General features: G+C 33.1%; 1 protein-coding gene, 1 non-coding gene and 1 pseudogene across 2 annotated transcripts; 1 reads left to right on the forward strand and 2 right to left on the reverse strand.

Moving 5' to 3' along the window:
- Positions 1-870: 870 nt before the first annotated feature.
- On the reverse strand, positions 871-944 carry TRNAI-AAU (transfer RNA isoleucine (anticodon AAU)). The gene has a single exon. It is a non-coding gene; the product is annotated as a tRNA-Ile (tRNA).
- Positions 945-1,325: 381 nt separating this feature from the next.
- LOC133818437 (la-related protein 6C) lies at positions 1,326-4,149 on the reverse strand. The gene is made up of 10 exons (XM_062251306.1): positions 3,650-4,149; positions 3,343-3,424; positions 3,167-3,261; positions 2,974-3,045; positions 2,814-2,893; positions 2,633-2,711; positions 2,469-2,516; positions 2,326-2,394; positions 2,066-2,194; positions 1,326-1,758 (listed from the first exon to the last, which is right to left on the reverse strand). The coding sequence occupies exons 1-10, from the start codon at positions 3,926-3,928 to the stop codon at positions 1,510-1,512; spliced, it is 1,182 nt and encodes a 393-aa protein (XP_062107290.1). The 5' UTR covers positions 3,929-4,149; the 3' UTR covers positions 1,326-1,509.
- A 5,666-nt stretch (positions 4,150-9,815) lies between these two features.
- On the forward strand, positions 9,816-15,359 carry LOC133822090 (cycloartenol synthase 2-like; annotated as a pseudogene).
- Positions 15,360-19,729: the final 4,370 nt, after the last annotated feature.

Genomic DNA, 19,729 nt, shown 5'->3' on the forward strand with positions numbered 1-19,729 from the left:
TTAACCCTCTCCAAAAATTTGGGTTATTTGAGTATCATTGTTGAGTAAGATTGTCTTCAGGTGATAAACGCTATTAAGAATAAGTGGGTCGCACTTAGGACAAATTATTAGTGATATTATTGTCATCTATAATGATTTTTTATGAGGTATCTTTTAATCGTTGCCTGAGAAATGCTTATAGAGTTGCTCACTCTTTAGTTAAATTAACATTCTCTATGTCTGAGTATCATGTATGGTGGCCAGATCACCCCCATTGTATTGACTCAGTTATTGAGGTTGATGTCTATGATCAATGATGCCCATTGGCACTCTTTTTCCCTTCTTGAGGTTTTCTTTTTTATTTTTCTCTCCAAGGTTTTTAATGATGCCAAGTTAAGATCGATTGGTGATGTGAACAATTTCATGATTTTTGTCAATATACAGCAAATCAGCTTGAGCATAAGTGTATGCAAACCTGTACCATATGCTATATTTTAAAATTTTCCATATCAGTGGGTATTGCTTACTATCTATTTGAAGACAAGATCTTCCGAAACAATTCAAGAAATATAATTAATCACTCAATAGTGCTGATAAGTGTAAGCTAGCTTTTGTACGTGAATGATACGCTTCTTTTAACAATTGATCGATTTTAAAACAGAAGATATGTGCACAAATATTTTATGAATTTAATAGTTTGACCATTACCCATTCTATATTTTTTTCTTTTTTTGTTATTATCCTCATAAAGTTTAGGACAAAACTATGCATAAAAAGAAGAAGAAAAATGTAATATTATTAGAATAATTATGAATAGAAAGATCAAAATTAATCGTTATCTTCTGCCAAGTTAGTGTATTAAAATTGTAGAAGAGAGAAAAACTTAACAAATGGCCCATGCAGGTCTCGAACCTGCGACCTTCGCGTTATTAGCACGACACTCTAACCAGCTGAGCTAATAGGCCTGATGTTCTTTTTTTATTAAAATGACTATTAATACAGAAATTTATATTAATTGTTTTCCAGATTTCAGCTGTCAAACTTTAAAACAATAAAGGAAATTAAGTTCAAAATGTGTAATGCCAGACATATTTGGTTTTTCAGTGATTTTTTTTTATATATATAATTTTAACTATGCCCTCCATATAGAAATATATAAGAACTTCTAATCAGTTTGAATATGGTAAATAAAGAACTTCTAATCAGATTGAAAAGAAAAAGGAAAAAAAAAAAAGATTCTTACGAAGAGAGATCTACTCAGTTTTATTATTGATTATTTAGATGACTAAATTTAAATAAATGAGATTGAGAGCAAAAAATTCTGGTCATCATTGCCCTCTGTGACATGCTATAAATTGTATGATATACCAATACTAGACTATACATCTCAAATTATTAGTGCACTTTAAAACGTATCAATACTACTTTCTCCCTTCTCAAGTTTCCAGAAGAGGAAAACACATTTAGTAATAAGTAATGACTGTAAGAACAAAATAAAAATCGGGCTGCCAAGCATTGCTTCTACTAAGATCAATTGAAAACATTAGCAAGAGTTGGGATGGCTAATGACTTGCCTCTTCCCATTGTGAATCCCCTCGTTCCATCTGGCATTCTTGGACCCTTAGAACTCTGTCTGGTAAGTCCTTCACAATGGGGGCCACTGCTTGATTGTGGAGATGGAGCAATCAGTCCTCGCCCACTGTGGTTCTGAGTCCGTCCTCGGGGCTTTCCCCTGCCCCGTCCCCACCCCTTCCTTGATCCAGCATGGTTCTCCTCAGCCTACCAAAACAGTGCCATTATGAAATTCCTATTAAATGTTCTTATGCTACTATCATGTCTATGTTTTGTGAGATGGAAACAACCGGGTAGCCTGTTGTTTGTGTAGTTGTATTTTAAAGTCATATATAGCTTTGAATTTTTTAGTATCTGTACATACATAAACACACGAACAAATTGCTATTGTTATGAAAATTGTGTTAGCAAATGAGATAGTTGAGTGATGATATTTTCTCATTCCATCAAGTTGAGATGTAACATGGCAATTCAGTGAGGATATTTCACATGTATTAAGCAAATAGAGTCTTACATTACTTTCGATGATGGAATCCGTGTGGCTTGGCTGTGAAGCCTCTTCAGTTGATTCACATGGGGGAGCCTCATCATCTTCCAAAATTCCATCGAATTCCGACCTTCTGTTCTTCAAGACAGATTTTGGCTGGAAAATTTTTTGGATAATGCTAAGAATCATTACAGAATCGTCAATTAAAAGAAAAATAACAATTTTTGTTTTTTAACCAAAAAAAAACATAATGATATGAGATTATCTTTGAACTCTAATAGGCATACCGAGCATCTGAGCAATAACCTTACTCGGAGACCTTTCCTCCAGTTCCGTTCATCATTTAACTTCTCTACCTGGTTGGATAACAGAAAAATATTAAGAAAACAGATTAGAGTTTAAAGTTTTAATTCTACAGAAATCAATATACCGCTCTCTCAGCTGTCTGTGTTGTCTCATACTCCACAAGTGCATGAAGCTGTGAAAACCACCAGAGAGAATAAAAATGTTACTTTTGAGTAAAGACACTTCAAATTAATCTGCCTATCAGAGAATTAGTGAAAGAAAAGAGAGAGAGAAACGTTCATTCTTTACCTTGTTACTGACAAAGAAATCACCTTTAGAACGAGAAGAATTGGATTCTTGAGGGTGGCATACTCGAACTGTTTTCACACTGCAGGTGACAATTTGAGATCAGTATACAATAAGGAATGAGTCCCTCAAAGTGCATCATACTAAAACAAACAAATGATGAGCTAATTCCTAAAGATCCAACCTTCCAGCGACCCTAAATATTTTCTCGAGGTTCTGATGAGAATGATCTTCAGGCAAATTCTCTGCCACAACAGTACGAGACTGCAAGACCAGAAAGAAAGTTATCGTACATTATACCAACATCAATTCTAAAAGAACATTTTAAATCATCGTTGTTCTACCTGCAATTCCTCTCTCTCTTTTTCAGTGAAAGGATGCTTTCGCCTAACCTTCTTCCCATCATCACTTACAGCCTTCCAAAACATGATCAATAATCAAGAACATAAACTTATAAACAAAATCAATGATACAAAGGTTGAATGCCCGACTAATCGACTAATATACTCTTCAAATTTTGTAAATTAAATAGCGTACAAGCTTCAAAGAGGATCGAAGTGCTTGAGCAAGCACATGGTTGTTACTAATAAGAGATTTAATCTTCTTTGTGGAAGCAATCACAGATATTGGAACTGTACATGATCAAAAACACATTATTCAAATCTACATTCAATCAAAAGTATAATCACCAAGAACTCTCCCACAATGCTTACCATAACCTTCAGGATCTTTACTAATGTTTTTTGCCAAAGTTTCATTTGCAAGCAAACTTATGTCACTAAATTGGTATTCCACCTGTTTAAAACAAAGACCATCTATTAACAATACAACTATATCTTACAAAGAGATCATATACATAACTCAACACCACTATCCTCAATCCTAGAACGAAATCATATTCACATTTAAAAGGAAAAACTCTTATTGAGCATAACAACCAAAACAAACAGAACTCAATTAGTAAATGGAAAAATGAAGCTTAATCCCAAACGAAAATCATCCTAACAACATACAACACACCTGCTTGATGATTTTATATTGAAGCTCGTCAGGGAGGACAGTCTTCGAACAGGTGGGGGACGTGGTATCTGGACCAGAGATCCAATAAGAAGGAGGTTCAGGGTCCCCAACATAAACCCAATCAGGAAAATGGAAGCATGGATAGAAATAGCGCGAAACCGGCATCTGGGTCTGCGACCTGGGGACGAATTCAGGGGCCTGAGCATTGAATCTAAAGCGGGGACTACTGGTTTCTTTCACGTCTGCGTCTTGGGTCCTCTCCGGTTGTGCTTGTGCCATTATGATCAAGTGGGTGGTTTGGAGTAAATGTGTGAAATGAAATGTTTGTTTATTTTAGTTTTTAAAATCTGTAATCTCCTCAAGTTTAGTTATTTAACTGTAAATTGATATTGAATCTATATTTGGCGCCCATTTATGTCTCAATGAGGGACTAGTTTTGTACGAATGACCGTTGGTGTTGGGTTTCAGTTTGACCTCTTTTTTTGAGGTTGGAATGTTGCCCGTGTGTTGTGTTGTGTTGTGTTGTGTTGTGGTTGTGGATCCATCTAAATCTTTAAATTAAATTTATTTATTTATTATCTATCTATACTATAAGTATAGTTTAATATGTAGTTTCGTGAGATAGTACTCAATGATTGCATTAATATTTAACCATCATTCATTTTAGTCATCAAATTATTATTTAATATTTGTGATTAATTTGGTAGTTACCAAAAAAATTCATGGAGTATTAATTAATGACCAACAAGCTGATGTTTACTTGATGCAATAATATTTATTTAACATATTTTATTTCAAAATCATAATTAAGATTGAATCATATTTTGAAAATAATTTTTTATTTTAAAATTTATTTTTTTTAAAAAAATTATTCTTGTAAAAGTATTGAATATTATTTTTTGTTTTGTAGTTTTCTTTTTTTTTTTTTCATTTTTCATACTTAAATGCCTAGTATTTTATTTTAACATTCAAATTTCTAGCAAAAGTCATAATGTGTTAAATCTTGATTAGAAATGCATAATCTTATATCTACCCTTTAAAAGTTCTCCCTAATTCAAAACCAACTCTCTAGTTTATATATTTCCTCACCCTCTCATTCTTTCCACGTCGATCTCCATCCTCTTAAGCACCCTTGGTTAAAAAAAAAATAACAATCTACATTTAGACAAGAAAAATAAATTTGTCGTCTGTTGAATTATTTTTGTCCAGTTTGGTAATAAATTTTTATTTTAGTTTTATAAAATATAAAAAGAAAAATGATTTTATATTTTTGTTTCTTGGTTTGAAAAAATAGAATTATGTTCGGTATGTTTTATCGATATCCCTATAAAAGATTTTTTTGGTCTTCGAAAATAACAAAAAATCAATGAGTCGATATATCATACTGCACCATCATTATAAAGTCTGATGACATGGGAACGGCCAGTGGCAAACCGAGGAGAGGAGGAAGATGATAGGGTGGGAGAGTCTTCGGAAGGAAGGAACGACGGTGAGGTTCATCTAGTTGTTGGTTGCAGATCTTTAGAGATCTTGGGAACAACTTATCTGTCCGCAACAATGGAGATGGCAATGGTGACAGAGACAGAGACGACAATAGAGACTGAGTGTCGATGGTGATGGCAACGGGGGTGGAGTATCACCGGAAGAAAAAAAAACAAACTATAAGAAGAGAAAAAACGAGGAAAGATAAATAATAAAAAAAAATTGTTAATTTTTTTTTTAAAAGTATGAAAATCTTGTTTTCAAAATTTTAAAAATTTTAATTAAAATTATAAAACAAAAATAGTTTACCAAAAAACTTTTTTCATTTTCTTTTCAGTTTTTTAATTAAATAAACGAAAAACATTACCTAACAACACCAAATTATTTGTTGGATTAATTAATTTAGAGTGTTAATGATAAAAAGGATTTTAACTACTTAACTGCAATCAGTCTAACAATTTTCTAAAATAGAAAAAATGCATTAAATGAATTGCATATTTATAGAAGGTTATGATTAACTATTACTTAATCTGTTCAGTTATTATTATTGTTTTACCTAAAAACTAGCCTATAACATGGCAAGAATCCGGGACACGTGGCGGTTAAACAACAGTGCAACTAGTAAGGGGTCTAGTCGACACTCAACCACATAGAATCGCATGAAGATTCATTATACAGCTGGACAAAACTTAGTCAGAGCAACATTTAACATATGGTTACAAATTACCGATCAGGCTGGTCGATGCCCACTCGGACAGGGCTGGTCAACTCTTCTGGAAGAAGTACTTAGAATTCTTTAGTACACAGATATTTCTTATTTCAAATGCAAAATGTATTAATCATCTACAATTTTATTTTAGTTTGTTGCACAAGTCATGTAAGGCCCACGACCAAGTTTTTAAATTCTTAAGCCTATAAATAGAGAGCTCAGTGAATTATTATTTTCTACGCACTAATATTCTAGAAAGAGAAGTTGTCATACTTTTATACATTGGTTATTGCATTCTCTCAAGCTTATGAAACTCAGTTGATTCTATCTCATCTGAAAGTGAGTTTGGGACTTTCTACAATAATAAAAGTATAAGTGGAAGTAAATTATTACCGATATTCAGGGCCAAACCACTATGAAATTTTTGTGTCATTTTATTATTCTAGTTCAGTTCCTACTTTTACATACTTTATTTGACTCAGTGTCGTCGACCAAATCAAGGGTAATCATTTTGGTGCTTTCATTGAGAGCTAAACTCAAGAACATCGACATCTAGTTACTAATCATCAACCATGCCTCCTAAGAAGACTCAAGGTGTAATGTCCCAAATTTGCTAATAAGGTTTAGTGTCTTGATTAGTATGCCATGAGGGTATAATTAGATTGTGTGTATTAATATTATTTAATTGTGATTATATATGTGATTATGTGAATTATATGAGTTATATTATGATATGACTGCTTATGCATGTTTATGTGTATTAAATATGCTTGTGAGTCTATTTTTGTTAAAATGACATTTTCGTAATTCGGACTAGCTGAGGGTATATCTGTAATTATATATGCCTTATGACTGAGACCACGTCATTATGTGAATATATTTGAGATATTCGACACGAGACGATCCTAGTGAGCAATTTAGAAGAAAAGCCACAACGAAGTTAAATACCCGGCTCGGGGGTGAACGCGGGGAGTTAATTGGGGTTTATTGAGTAATGAGAGTTAATTGGTGAGTATTTTAGGTTGATAGATTTAATTGGGAATTGTGGTGAAAATTTGAGGATTAGTGGGAATTTTGAGAAAAGACTATAATGCCCTTGGTTTTGGTCAAGGGACATTGTATGGCTAGGGGTAAATTGGTCTTTTGACCTTGATATTAAACAAAATTGAACATAACTTGAGCTTTCACTTGGGAATGGAGCCTTGAAATGGAGAATATAGGATTGGGGAAGTGAAGGATTGCAACTGGTTGAGCTAATTCCATCTTAAGGAAATCAAAATTTTCCAGTTGAGGTATGGATTTTCTAAGTTTTCTTTTGTTCTTCATTGTTTTTGAGGGAGTTTGGGTTACGACTTATTTTTTTGAATTCTTGAGTTCTAAGCGTTTATCTAAGAGTTGTGATGTTAGAAATATGTTAAGCAACTAATTTATGCACTAAAATTGGATTGAAAATCTGTGAGTTAAGGTTTGATTTTTGGATTTGGCAAGAAAATGGAGTTTGAAACTCAAATTGGTGATTTTGGGGTTTAGTGTTGTTTTAGTGGGTTTTGAAGGTTGGTTAGTATGTATATGTGTTGCTAGGACCATTTCTATGGTCGATTCTGGTTAAAACTATGTTATGGAGTGGTTTTGGGAAACTTACAATTTTTGAAAATCACTGAAATTTCTGGGTTTCGAGGTGGCGCCACGGCGCTTGGCAAGAGCGTTGCGGCCCGCTTGAACATCTTTGAAGTCGAGGGTGCCTCGGACGGCCTTAGCATCGTGGCCCTTAGTGGACAGTGCCGCAACTCAAATTGGAGGAAAAATCTAGGTGGGCTCTCTGCCTAGCTTGGCGCTGCGACCCTTAGTGGTGGACGTGGCAATGCTAATTGGGAAAAGATTGGAAATGAAGTTTTGGGTTATGGGAACCCAAACCTAAGGGCTCAGGAATGATTCTACTACCCGGTTTAGTAGGATTTAAGGTCTCGGGGACAAGGGTTTGGTCATGAAACCCTTTACTGGTTCGATTTTTTATGAATATTCTTTATTATGGTTGTGACTAAGGTTCACTACAACAATATTTAGTATATATTACATTAAAGAATAGCATATATTTAGAAGTGCTATTATTGGTGTGGGATTAAAAACACACGGAAGACATATTTTGGCGCCATATGAATAAAACTCAGGCGCCAAAATGAAATTTTTTTTTTTAGTCTCATCTGCCAAATTCCCTAAATCTAAGTTACCCGAAAGATTTCTCTCAGCCTCCATCTCTCACTCTCGTCTCGTCTCTCCGCCTCACGAAGTCTCATTCTCGTCTCGTCTCTCTCTCGTCTCGTTTCTCCGCCTCACGAAGTCTTCTCAACTCATCTCTGCCTCACGAAGTCAACTTTTCGACCAGCCATCTGCCTTGGTGGTGCCGAGCAATTCTGACTCTAACGATTCGCAGAAAAAGTTGAAAATTGGTGTCGTTTTGTCGGGAGGCCAGGCACCTGGAGGGCACAATGTCATTTATGGAATTTTTGGTGAGAATTTTTTGTTATCATAATTCGTTTTCTTGCAGTTAATAGTGTCCAATATGGTTGAGTTCATTCATTTTGTACTTCCTGGTAGATTACTTGCAGGAGCGTGCTAAAGGCAGCGTATTGTACGGTTTCAGGGGAGGTCCAGCTGGAATCATGAAGGGCAAGTATGTGGAACTTACACCAGAATATATTTACCCGTACAGAAACCAGATGAGAGTTTGGAGCATGGTTTGGTTTTGTCATTTATGCAGTGGAGGTCCATGATCATGTGTAAAGATAGCTGCTTCTGAGTGTTCTAATTTGCTCAGAAGATATAGCGCATCCATTCTATTCTAGTGATTTATACAAAATTCATACATGCGGTTGCTGGCATTTTAACCAAGATATTGTATTTGATTGGAGAAAATTTTCTTTTATCAGGGTGGTTTTGATATGATATGTAATGGAAGAGATAAGATTGAAACTCCAGAGCAGGTGACTTTTTTTTCTTTCTTCACAGTTTCATGTTAAGTTTTATTGACACATTAAGTTCATAATAAATTGTTTAAATGGATTTTCCTTTTAGTTTCAACAAGTTGCAGATACTACTGCGAAGCTTGATTTGGATGGACTTCTTGTTATTGGTGGGGATGACTCGAACACAAATGCCTGCCTCCTTGCTGAGAATTTCAGGTATATAACTAATTTTTTTCTTTCTAGAAAAATCTTGCTTGGCAGATGGAACTGTTACCTGTATTTGTCTTCATATGTCATTCATGTAATCCATGGATCCATCTATTTTTTAGGTGCTTGTATCAGTGTATGGGACCCATCCAAATAGAATTTAGGGATTCTTTATCTAACAGTTCGACAGGGTTACAGGAGTCTTGCCTTTAACACTGTTTCGTTGGTTTGTTTAACACAGTTTGGTTTTTTTTCTTTTGTTCAACCAGGGGAAAGAATTTGTAAATTCGGGTGATTGGGTGTCCAAAAACCATTGATGGTGACTTGATATGCAAAGAAGTCCCAATAAGTTTTGGGTTTGATACTGCTTGCAAGGTGACTGCAACTAAAAGAAATTTTTTATTACTTGAACCCTTAAATTTCAATGTGGTCCTTTCCATATATCGTGTAGGAAATTTTGGAGCAGCAATCTTTATTTTTTAGCAGATACGAACTTGAACCCCCCTAGCTTGAAAATTTTATCCATGTACCTGATGATAATTTTATTTGTTGAAGCATTTTTTTTTTTCACTGCCACTGGGTTATATTTATATTCCTAGAATCATCTTATTTACTTGCTAATTCATTATGGTCATGAACTTATGAATTTACTTTAAGCATCAACCTTTACATGTTAAGAGAAGGAACTTCTCATAGAAAATTGTTTGCAGATCAATTGGTTAATTGTTGTGTGGGCCATCAACTATAACTAGCAAGAAAGTTTGGTGATGCTGTGTTTGATGAAATAAAGTATATTATTCAATGTACCTTGTCCTCCTTGGTGAGCTATGTTACTTTGAGGTTGCTTGGTGAAGAACCTAATGATGGACAAGGGGCAATGGAGAGTGGGCGTAAATGGATTCTGGACCATGGTGGTGCTACTGCAATTACATCATGGGGGAAAATGCGGTTATCAGTTGAGAATTGACCTCTATCCCTTTTTGACTTGAATATGTAGCTTGATCTAAACAGTGTTTTGTTTATTTGGAAGTCCAGCGTTTTCATTTAAATCTATCACAATTCTTATGTGATGATAGGTACTTGGTGTCTTTGAATGGTCTGGCAATAATCCCCTGCCTCCAGAGATATGGCTTCTTCCGTACATCCTTCCTATTCATCCAGGTCCTATATCTTCCGATTTCAAATTCTGGCCTGAGCATTCTTAAAATTCTCCTATGGTTAAAAATATCTTTACTCTTTTCCATATAGTCTGAACTTGTTGTATAAGAACAATACCATTACTCATGGTCATACTCATCAATCTAAAGAATTAATATATAACTTCAAAGTTTGGACTTATGATATTATAAAGCTTGTCTTTTCGTATCCATACTGAAATTCAATTAATCGAAATGTTAAATAAACTCGTGTAATAATTTTTGTTGCAATTAATTTTTTTTTTGGGTCTTTTCCCATGTTGCGGAATTTGGTGTTACATGGTGATGCTGACTTCAGTTTAGTTAAAATGTTGAGTGACAATTATCTTTTTCTTGTTTGTGGAATGGCTTTTTTTCCTAATCCTGCCAAAATAAAAATCCTTAAAATTTTATTTTCCTTGTACAGGAAGAATGTGGTGTCACTGTCGGATGGTATACTTACCAATGTCTTTCTTATATGGGAAGAAGTTTGTTGGTCCAATCACACCAACAGTTTTGTCTCTGAGGAAGGAGCTCTTCATTGTCCCTTATCATGAAATAGATTGGAATGAGGCGCGAAATTTATGTGCAAAGGTTAGTCAAAAGGTTATTGTATTTCCAATCTAGTTGCATCTATCTAGGAATATGCCATTTATGCCCTAATTTGTATCTTAGTGCAAAGTCTTCAACATTCTGGAGATATTGGCAACACATTTGATTGAGTCTTGATCATAGTAAATAGAAAAATAAAAAATATATATTTATTTATGTATATATAAATATTACTTTTGAATTTGATACAGTAACCACATCAAACGTTTTCTCTTGCATACACAGCAACAATATGAGTTAACCAGAAAAATACATATCTGTTTCTAATGACCAAAAGGATTTCATGGTTGTAGTAAAGTACCAATTTTAGTTCCGAATTAGTTATAGAAAAACTTATTTCCTCTCTCTTATCAAAATATGACATGTTTGTTTTCACAGGAAGATTTGTATTACCCGCATCCACTAGTTCAAGATATCCTCTGGGCGACTCTTCACAAGGCTGTTGAACCAGTTCTGATGAATTGGCCAGGAAAAAAATTGACAGAAAAGGCTCTCCGCTCAGCAATGGAGCATATACACTATGAAGATGAGAACACTCGTTATGTTTGCATTGGACCTGTGAATAAGGTATTGATGTTTTCAAATAGTAATCCTTATTCTGTTGAAACTTACTTTTGTGAAGAGGGGAACACATAAAACCTCATACTTAAATCTTTGAAGGATTATAGCTATGACTGTGATTTACAGGTATTAAACATGCTTTGCTGTTGGGTTGAAGATCCAAATTCAGAGGCTTTCAAGTTGCACCTTCCAAGAATCAATGATTATCTATGGATTGCTGAAGATGGCATGAAAATGCAGGTCCAAATGTTTCATTTTTTCTTAGCATTGATATTTGTGTTGCACTTTTTTCGTTTGCTCTAGTGAATCCATGTTTGTGTTGAGTATTAAACAGCTTTTAGCTGTAAAGAAGCAAGGAACAAAGGACGAGATTTAACTTTTAGATAGGAGATTGCTTCTTTAGCTATTTTAAGTCATAACATGATACCTGCACAATGTTTGCTGTAGAACTTTACTCCTTTCAAGTAAAGTGATATTTGTTTGTTTTATTCTCACAACTTTTGAGAAGCCAATACTTGTGACAATAAGTTGGCCTCTTTCGGTGTTTGTAATAGGATTATTATGTAATAGAGTTAGACTCAACAATCCTATTACAAACACCGAAAGAGATTGCTAAACTACTACAGGTTTTTGTGCTTTAGGATGTTTGTAATTTCACTTTCTTTCTGATAATATTTCCTCTTTGTGGTGCATTTAAAAGAAGAAAAAATTCTCTGTGGAACACATTTGATAATTGCTTCAATTATGACAAATTTTGCGACTAATAGTTTGAGTGCTATATTAACTTCCTATACATAAATGACTTTATGGCAGGGGTATAACGGAAGTCAATTATGGGACACTAGTTTTGCTGCTCAGGCAATTATGTCAACTGATCTTGTCAAAGAATACAGCATAACTTTAAGAAAGGCACATGTGTTCATTAAAACCTCCCAGGTCAATGTAGCTCTGTGGTCTGAATTCAACTAATGCTTCTAAGTCCAATTTGATGCCTTCCCCACATTTCCTTCGTTGACTAGTTAGTAATATCTTTTTATAGGTTTTAGAAGATTGCCCAGGTGATCTTGATAATTGGTATCGCCACATTTCAAAGGGTGCTTGGCCTTTCTCCACTCGTGATCATGGTTGGCCCATCTCAGATTGTACAGCAGAAGGATTAAAAGTACTTGCATACAACGTTCAATGTTTTTCATTTATTTTATTTACTGGTTAATAATTTTTATGTCTCATTTTTTAGGCTACTCTTCTATTATCAAAACTTCCCTCAGATATTGTTGGTGAACCATTAGAGCCAAATCGTATATATGATGCTGTCAATGTCATTCTCTCATTATAGGTTGGTTATTCAAGATTTTCACTATTATCTTGCTAGATTTTCTTATTGTTTCAATTAGTAATGAGTCTCATTTGAGATTATTGTAAAGGAAGCTATAATGTACTAGGAGAATTTGTTTTTCATAGTGACGAACAGTAGTGGCACATTTAGAGATACTTTTTAATTATCTTGTAATCTGAGACTGAAGAGCAAGTAATAAATCTCACACAATTTCTGTATTAAGTGTCTACTTTAAATGGGAGTGTGGGTACCTAATATGTCTGAATGTCAGTGGAATCATGATGCTCTAAGAATTAAGCTCTGTAAATGTATTAAAAGGGACAGATTTTAGCAGACAGTCCTGTTCTTTCTCCACTATCTTCATATTAATAGTTAAGATTCTTGTTTTTTATGCTTTGAAAGAAGAAATATCATATTCATGATCAGATCTTTTTTTTTTCTTTTTTGGAATTACAATGTTGCAGAATGGAGATGGTGGCTTTGCAACATATGAACTCACTAGATCCTACCATTGGTTGGAGGTACTCCCCTTGAATTTTTTTTTCCATATTATTGTGTATTATGTCGTTCGAATCCGAAGTTAAATGTTTTGTTCCTCATGACATATAAGCTCTCTATTAACTTATGCTGATCGGATATTGTTTAATATCTGGATCTGCATGATAATTCAGAATCATTCATTTGATGTTATATTGCTCTTATGTGTGGAACACATCTTTATTTTTGGACTTTTGAAATGCATATTTCCCAACAAAAAAAAAAAACACATATGTACAAGAAGATGCCTTTGTGAGCTCCTTTGCCATCTTCTGTGAAACATAGATGATGTAACTTAATCTTTTTGTTGTTTCATTTGTAATTCAGCTGATCAATCCTGCTGAAACCTTTGGTGACATTGTCATTGATTATCCGTAAGAGCCAAAAGAAAACGTTCTACTATATCAGTTTTTTTTTTTTCATTCTCTTTGATTTTAGGTTCACCGATTATAACTATGATGTCTCTTTAGATATGTGGAATTCACCTCGGCTGCTATTCAAGCTCTGACATCATTTAGAAAGTTGTACCCTAGTCAGCAAGAAGAAATAGAGCATTGTATCAAGAAAGCGATTGCATACATTGAAAAGATTCAAGCTTTAGATGGTTCATGGTTTGTCCTATGTTTATCAGTTTATAAGCTCTGACTTTTTTTTCCCTCCCAATAAATCAGTTTTGTGCACTACTTGAATGTAAAACTTGTTGGCTCCTCTTGCTTTAACTCCTCTTAACAGTTGGAGTATGCTTTTAATTTTTGGAGTTTCTCAACAGGTATGGTTCATGGGGTGTTTGTTTTACTTACGCTACATGGTTTGGGGTCAAAGGGATGGTGGCTGCTGGAAAGAACTGCAGCAATTGCTCAGGTGTTCGCAAAGTGTGCAACTTTTTGCTATCGAAACAGGTTGAGGCTGGTGGGTGGGGAGAGAGCTATTTTTCATGCCAAGACAAGGTTAATTTCTTTTAAGAATTACATGTTCCATGTGTTTTCATGCGATGCTTGACATCTAGTCTAAGCTTAGCCTGATTTGGGTTCAGAAATTTCAAATGGTCGAGTTATTCATATTTTGATTTTTTCTCATCTTTTGTTTTTTAGCATATAGATATATTTCACACTTCTCTTATTAAGAAATGCACAATATAATTATTTGTTTCCAAGAGGTGAGGTTTAAACTTTAAAACTATGTCAAAGCATTTGTCACCGCATAATTTCTTAAACATATAGTAGTGAAAGGGAAATGGTTCAGGATAATAAATTGAGCTTAAATAGGTTTGGTTAATTTTGTTATTTCATTCTCTCAGCGATAACCTCTTCTGGATTTTCCATGCAGGTCTACTCAAATCTTGAGGGAAATAGGTCACATTTGGTCAACACTGGATGGGCTATGATGGCTCTCATTGATGCTGGACAGGTACGTATTAGAATTTGACAAGTCAAATCAATCTGAATCGTTTCAAATCTTCTGATGTTGTTAAAAACAGTTGTGTATAGATAAAGAAAAAAAATGGTATCTAAGTGTAACGCTTGTGTGTATGCAGGCTGAGAGAGACGCTGCACCCTTGCACCGTGCAGCTAGATATTTGATAAACTCTCAAATGGAGAACGGAGATTTTCCTCAGCAGGTAATTCACATAACTATTTATGTACTTTATTTCTATATGTATGAAAATTCATGGTTGAAGAAATGATGAGCATGTCGAATGATTGGTTTTGATGGCAGGAAATAATGGGTGTGTTCAATAGGAATTGTATGATCACTTATGCGGCGTACAGAAACATATTCCCTATATGGTCTTTGGGAGAATACCGCTGTCGAGTGTTGAAACAGGCTCCATCATGAGCTTGCTCTATGACCTCATTTGGTGGTTCCTCTCCTTTATTTAAATCTCACTAGTTTCTTAATTCTCCATGTTATCATGTTTCTTATTTTCTTTTTCTTGCCCAAATATCATTTTGTACCTTTGGCAAGCCTAATAAGCAGTCAATATAATAACAGATATATGACTTAAAACACATAAAATGAAGAGTTTACCTATAATAATGGAGTCAGTTTACACTTTGCTGATTATCAATGTATTATCTTATTATTTAATGAAGGGTTAAGTAGAATTTTCAGCCTATTTGCACGAAAATGGTGGTGAAACTTTTATATTTTGGTTGTATGGTCATGTGTAGGATGTGAACCATGCTTTTTCTTTTTTGGATGTGATAAAGTCGAGAGGCTGTGAAAGCCTTGGAAAATTGGTACCATGACTGAGAAAATTGGCAATTCTGACAAGGTTACATCAAAGGTTTCTGAAGCTTGTAGTAGTAGTAGTACAGAGTCAAAGGTTTCTGAAGCTAGTACTAGTAGTAATAGTAGTACAAAGTCAAAGGTTTCTATAACCAGTGGTATTAGTATAGAGACAGTGGTTTCTGAGCCCATCAGAGAGTCAAAGGTTCCAGTACAGGAAACAAAGAAAAAAGATGCTTGTTGCATTCAGTGATAGGTGTTGAGTATATGTGAAATCTGTAACTCTATTGGGTGTACAAATTTCATCTACAGAAACCAAAATATGTAAAATAATTATAAACATTGAAATCTATAAGATGGTTTAGTTTTCTTTGTTCAAAAAAAAAAAAACAGAATAAGAGCTGAACTAAAGGAGGTTATTATATTTTTTAATCAATGATCATTTGAGTATGTAAATAATATCTATGTCTTTGTTCATGTAATTTTTATTTTGATCTTATAAGCATGTTGTTCTTTCAATCTGAGATAATTGTGACATGACTTTTTGATTTATTGGGTTCTCTACACAAGTTTCTAAATTTCTTTAACTCTTTCAGAAATTCAGAAAAGAAGACAAGCAACTTTAGGGAACTGAGGCATTTATAAAGGGATCTCATATTTTCATTTCAGTTAGGTTTGGTTCATTTGGCTATTTTTTCACTTTCAAGGTATTCATTATGTAATTTTTTTTAATGATGACTCCTAATTAAAGGTCGAATGATGTTGATAGTTTATTAATTGGTATGTAATTTTGCTTTCATTTTAGTGGCTTCATTGGATTTCAAATTGGAGGGAACTTTATTTGCAGTAGTTTGCAAGAGGTATGTTTTCTTTTATTTTTGTTAAAATACTTTGTAAATGTTAGAGGAGTTTGAATATCTTAGATATTCATCCATAGTGAAGTAGGTTCTGAGATTATTATTATTGTGTGCTGCGGTGATAACGGAAGGTTGAGAACTTGTGTGTATTAGTAAAGTAGGTTCTGAGAAATTTGTGTGCTGCGGCGAGATAAGGAAGAAAACTTGTGTGTTGATTGAATATTTTGAATTGATAATGATTGATGGTTGGTTAATAAATATGGCTGGAATGTTTTCTGATTTTCTGTTAGTTATTTGATGTATATCTAATAAACTGCAAAAACCATAGAAATTTGAAAGTAGAATCGAAACCCATGTGGGGAAATATATTAGAATAATTATAGAAATAGCTTCTTGCAATTAAAAAACTTGGGTAATAAAATGTAAAACATTTTTTAGTGCAAGGCCAGTACATAAATTTTTTTAGTTTGAATATATACATCAAAAACCAAATACAAAAGAAAGAGTAACATCCCATTAACAAAAGTACTATTTATGAGAAAATTCTCTGGATATTTTCCTGTTTAAAATTTATATATTAAGTGGAAGTCTTGTAGAATACCAAAAAAAGCAGTTCTAGCATATGAAAAACAAATGCATACATTGAAAATAAAGAAAAGAACTAAAGAGTTAACATGTTCCTTTTTATTTTTTTTATGGAAAGTAAAGAAAAGAATTAAAGAAATTAACATGTTCCTTTTACTTAATTATTTTAAGTCATAACAGTACTTAATAACGCTATGGTAACTATATATAGTTTTAAAAAACCAATGTAGTCTAGTACAGATAGATTGATAATTCCATAAGAGTGGACCCTATTCGTTTGATAATATGTTTTCAAGTGGTCCAGAAGAACATAAGATAACAGTCTAGCTTCAATCATTTTGGTTGGATCATTTTCCATTTTTGACCCTTTGATTCTTCTTTCTCAATGATTGAATGCTATTCATACGTACCAAATTATGATTACTACAAAATCAAAAATAAATAAATATACAACATTTGAACCTCAAAATTTGATTCAAAATATCTAGTGGATCCATCCAAAACAAATGTATATTCACAGTTCATGTCAACACTAACTATATATCTATAACTAACCATCACACAGTTTCAATTTATTGCAATTGTTATGGTTTAATTTTAGTTTAATTTTAATTTTAAATAATTTAAATTCACTTTTAATTAATTATATTAAGACACATGTATATAATTAGTTAGAGCACAAGTGAGAGAAAGAGACAAGTTAGAGAGAGAATCCGAATAAGTCTGATTATTCTTGAAACAAGTCTTACAATGTTATTGTTAGGTCTTTACACAATCTTAACTCTGAAACTATCCTAATAATACAAAGATAAAACTCTTAATCCTAAAAACATGAAAGATTTAATGTAATATGCTTCATAAGATGTAATGTAATAACCAATATTTACGAGTTCATGAGTAGGTGACAAGCCAAAAACATCAAACAGTGCAAATAAATCTTCTAAAGTATGAGGATTTGAAGCTTTATTATCCATAAAACAGTAACTACTAGGTCCAATAGTGTTATGAAATTAAATTTTCTTATTCGTGAGATTCTCTTGGCCCTTGAAGTATTTTGGCCCATGTAGAAATTACAAATTAGCTCCCATCAGTCACTCTCGAACAGACAAAGAATTAATCAAATTTCATGTTATTTTATTGCTGAAACTCCTTTCCCACGCAACAATTGACTTTTTTATAAATTTTAAATTGAAAAAGGAAAATGCTACCCAAAAAATAAATAAAAAAAAAATAAGGAAAGAAAATGGAATAATCAGCTTATGCTTGTGACATTAAAACTCTTATAATTCTTTTAAAAAAAATATCATACCTCAAATCTATGATATTGATCAACAGCTGTGTTTGCATTACTGAAGTCTAAAATTCTCCCTGTAATACCATACAAGTAACAAACATCAACCACTATATCTTCATCTAATGCTTAGAAAAGAAATTATGCATTACTTAAAAGTTATCGAACAATTTTTTTGAAGTTCTCACCTGGTTGTTTTGTAAATGTATCCCATATACTAACTCCTTTATTTCCCTCATCAGAAGCTCCCTCAAACTACCATATTGAAATAGATATCAAATTCTTGAACTGACAATACTCTTTATATATATATATATACATATATATATGTATATCTCATACTCCAATTGCAATATGTTTCCTAAATGAAAATACAGAGAAAAAATAACAGAAGTGTACCTGGTAAACTGAAGAAGCAGTTCCAAAATTGAACCCATTTGGGAAATTAGCTCTGCTGAGAGATTTTATACTTCCAAATATAAATATATATTTATATCAAATATATATATAAATATAAAAATATATAATATTTCTTTGAGATTAGGATTGGAAATGCCAGAATTATCTCAAGTTTAGCAATAAGACTAAATAAACAGCTTAAATTCATTTCTGAACTCAAAATCAAGTAATTTTAAAAATCAAATCATATAGTATATTTTGGTTGATACAATTTTGTATTTACCATTACATAGACTTATCAAAAATTTTCTTTTTGTTGGTTAGAACAGGACAACTAAGTTGGTGATCATGTTGGATAAAAATTGGCTACGCTTCAATAGGTAATAAGAATTAGGGATTTAATTAGTGCTAGCTTAGTAAAATTAGTAACTTACTGTATTTGTTACTAATATATTATAAATATGAACTTGTCTTTGAATTGTAGAGCCTCGGATGAGTATGGAGAAATTATTGCAGAAGGTTATTTTATCTCAAGTGACCCAAAGGATGAGGTTCACCATGTTCCTCTTGGGCCTAGTGCTATGAAAGTGGGGATAGATCTTGTGAGAAAGAATGATGCATTTCTGTGGAGGCCTTCAACAATTATGTCTACTATAGAAGATGCTGTAGGTAGTATAATTGCATGGCCAGCTGATAAAGTTATAATTAGGTAATTAACTTGTTTTATGTACTCTTTTAGTTTACTATAACTTTAAGTTGAAGCATTACTTATTTAAATTTTGTTGTAGCTAAACAAATGGACTCACAAAAAAGACAAGTGCACAAATGATGATGAATTGAAGGATGGAGCAAGTTTCACGCATGGTTTACTTTTGTGTATCTTGTAATGTTTCTATTTTTCATTTTTGAAGTAAAAATTGTTCAAGATTATAAAACTTTATTATGTTATGCTTTCAAACTTAAGTTAGAACTAAGATCTCATGAAGTAGACACATTCATGGTTTGAATTAGTTATTGTTTAATATAATACTTATGGTTTATCAATCTATTGAGAATTACATTTTATGATTAATTTTGAATTTTTTTTATCAAAATACAAGAATGAAAATATTTTAATTAAAAAAAAAACCATATAGG

The sequence above is a fragment of the Humulus lupulus genome, chromosome 1 (genome assembly GCF_963169125.1).
Source record: "Humulus lupulus chromosome 1, drHumLupu1.1, whole genome shotgun sequence".
Taxonomy (NCBI): Eukaryota; Viridiplantae; Streptophyta; class Magnoliopsida; order Rosales; family Cannabaceae; genus Humulus; species Humulus lupulus.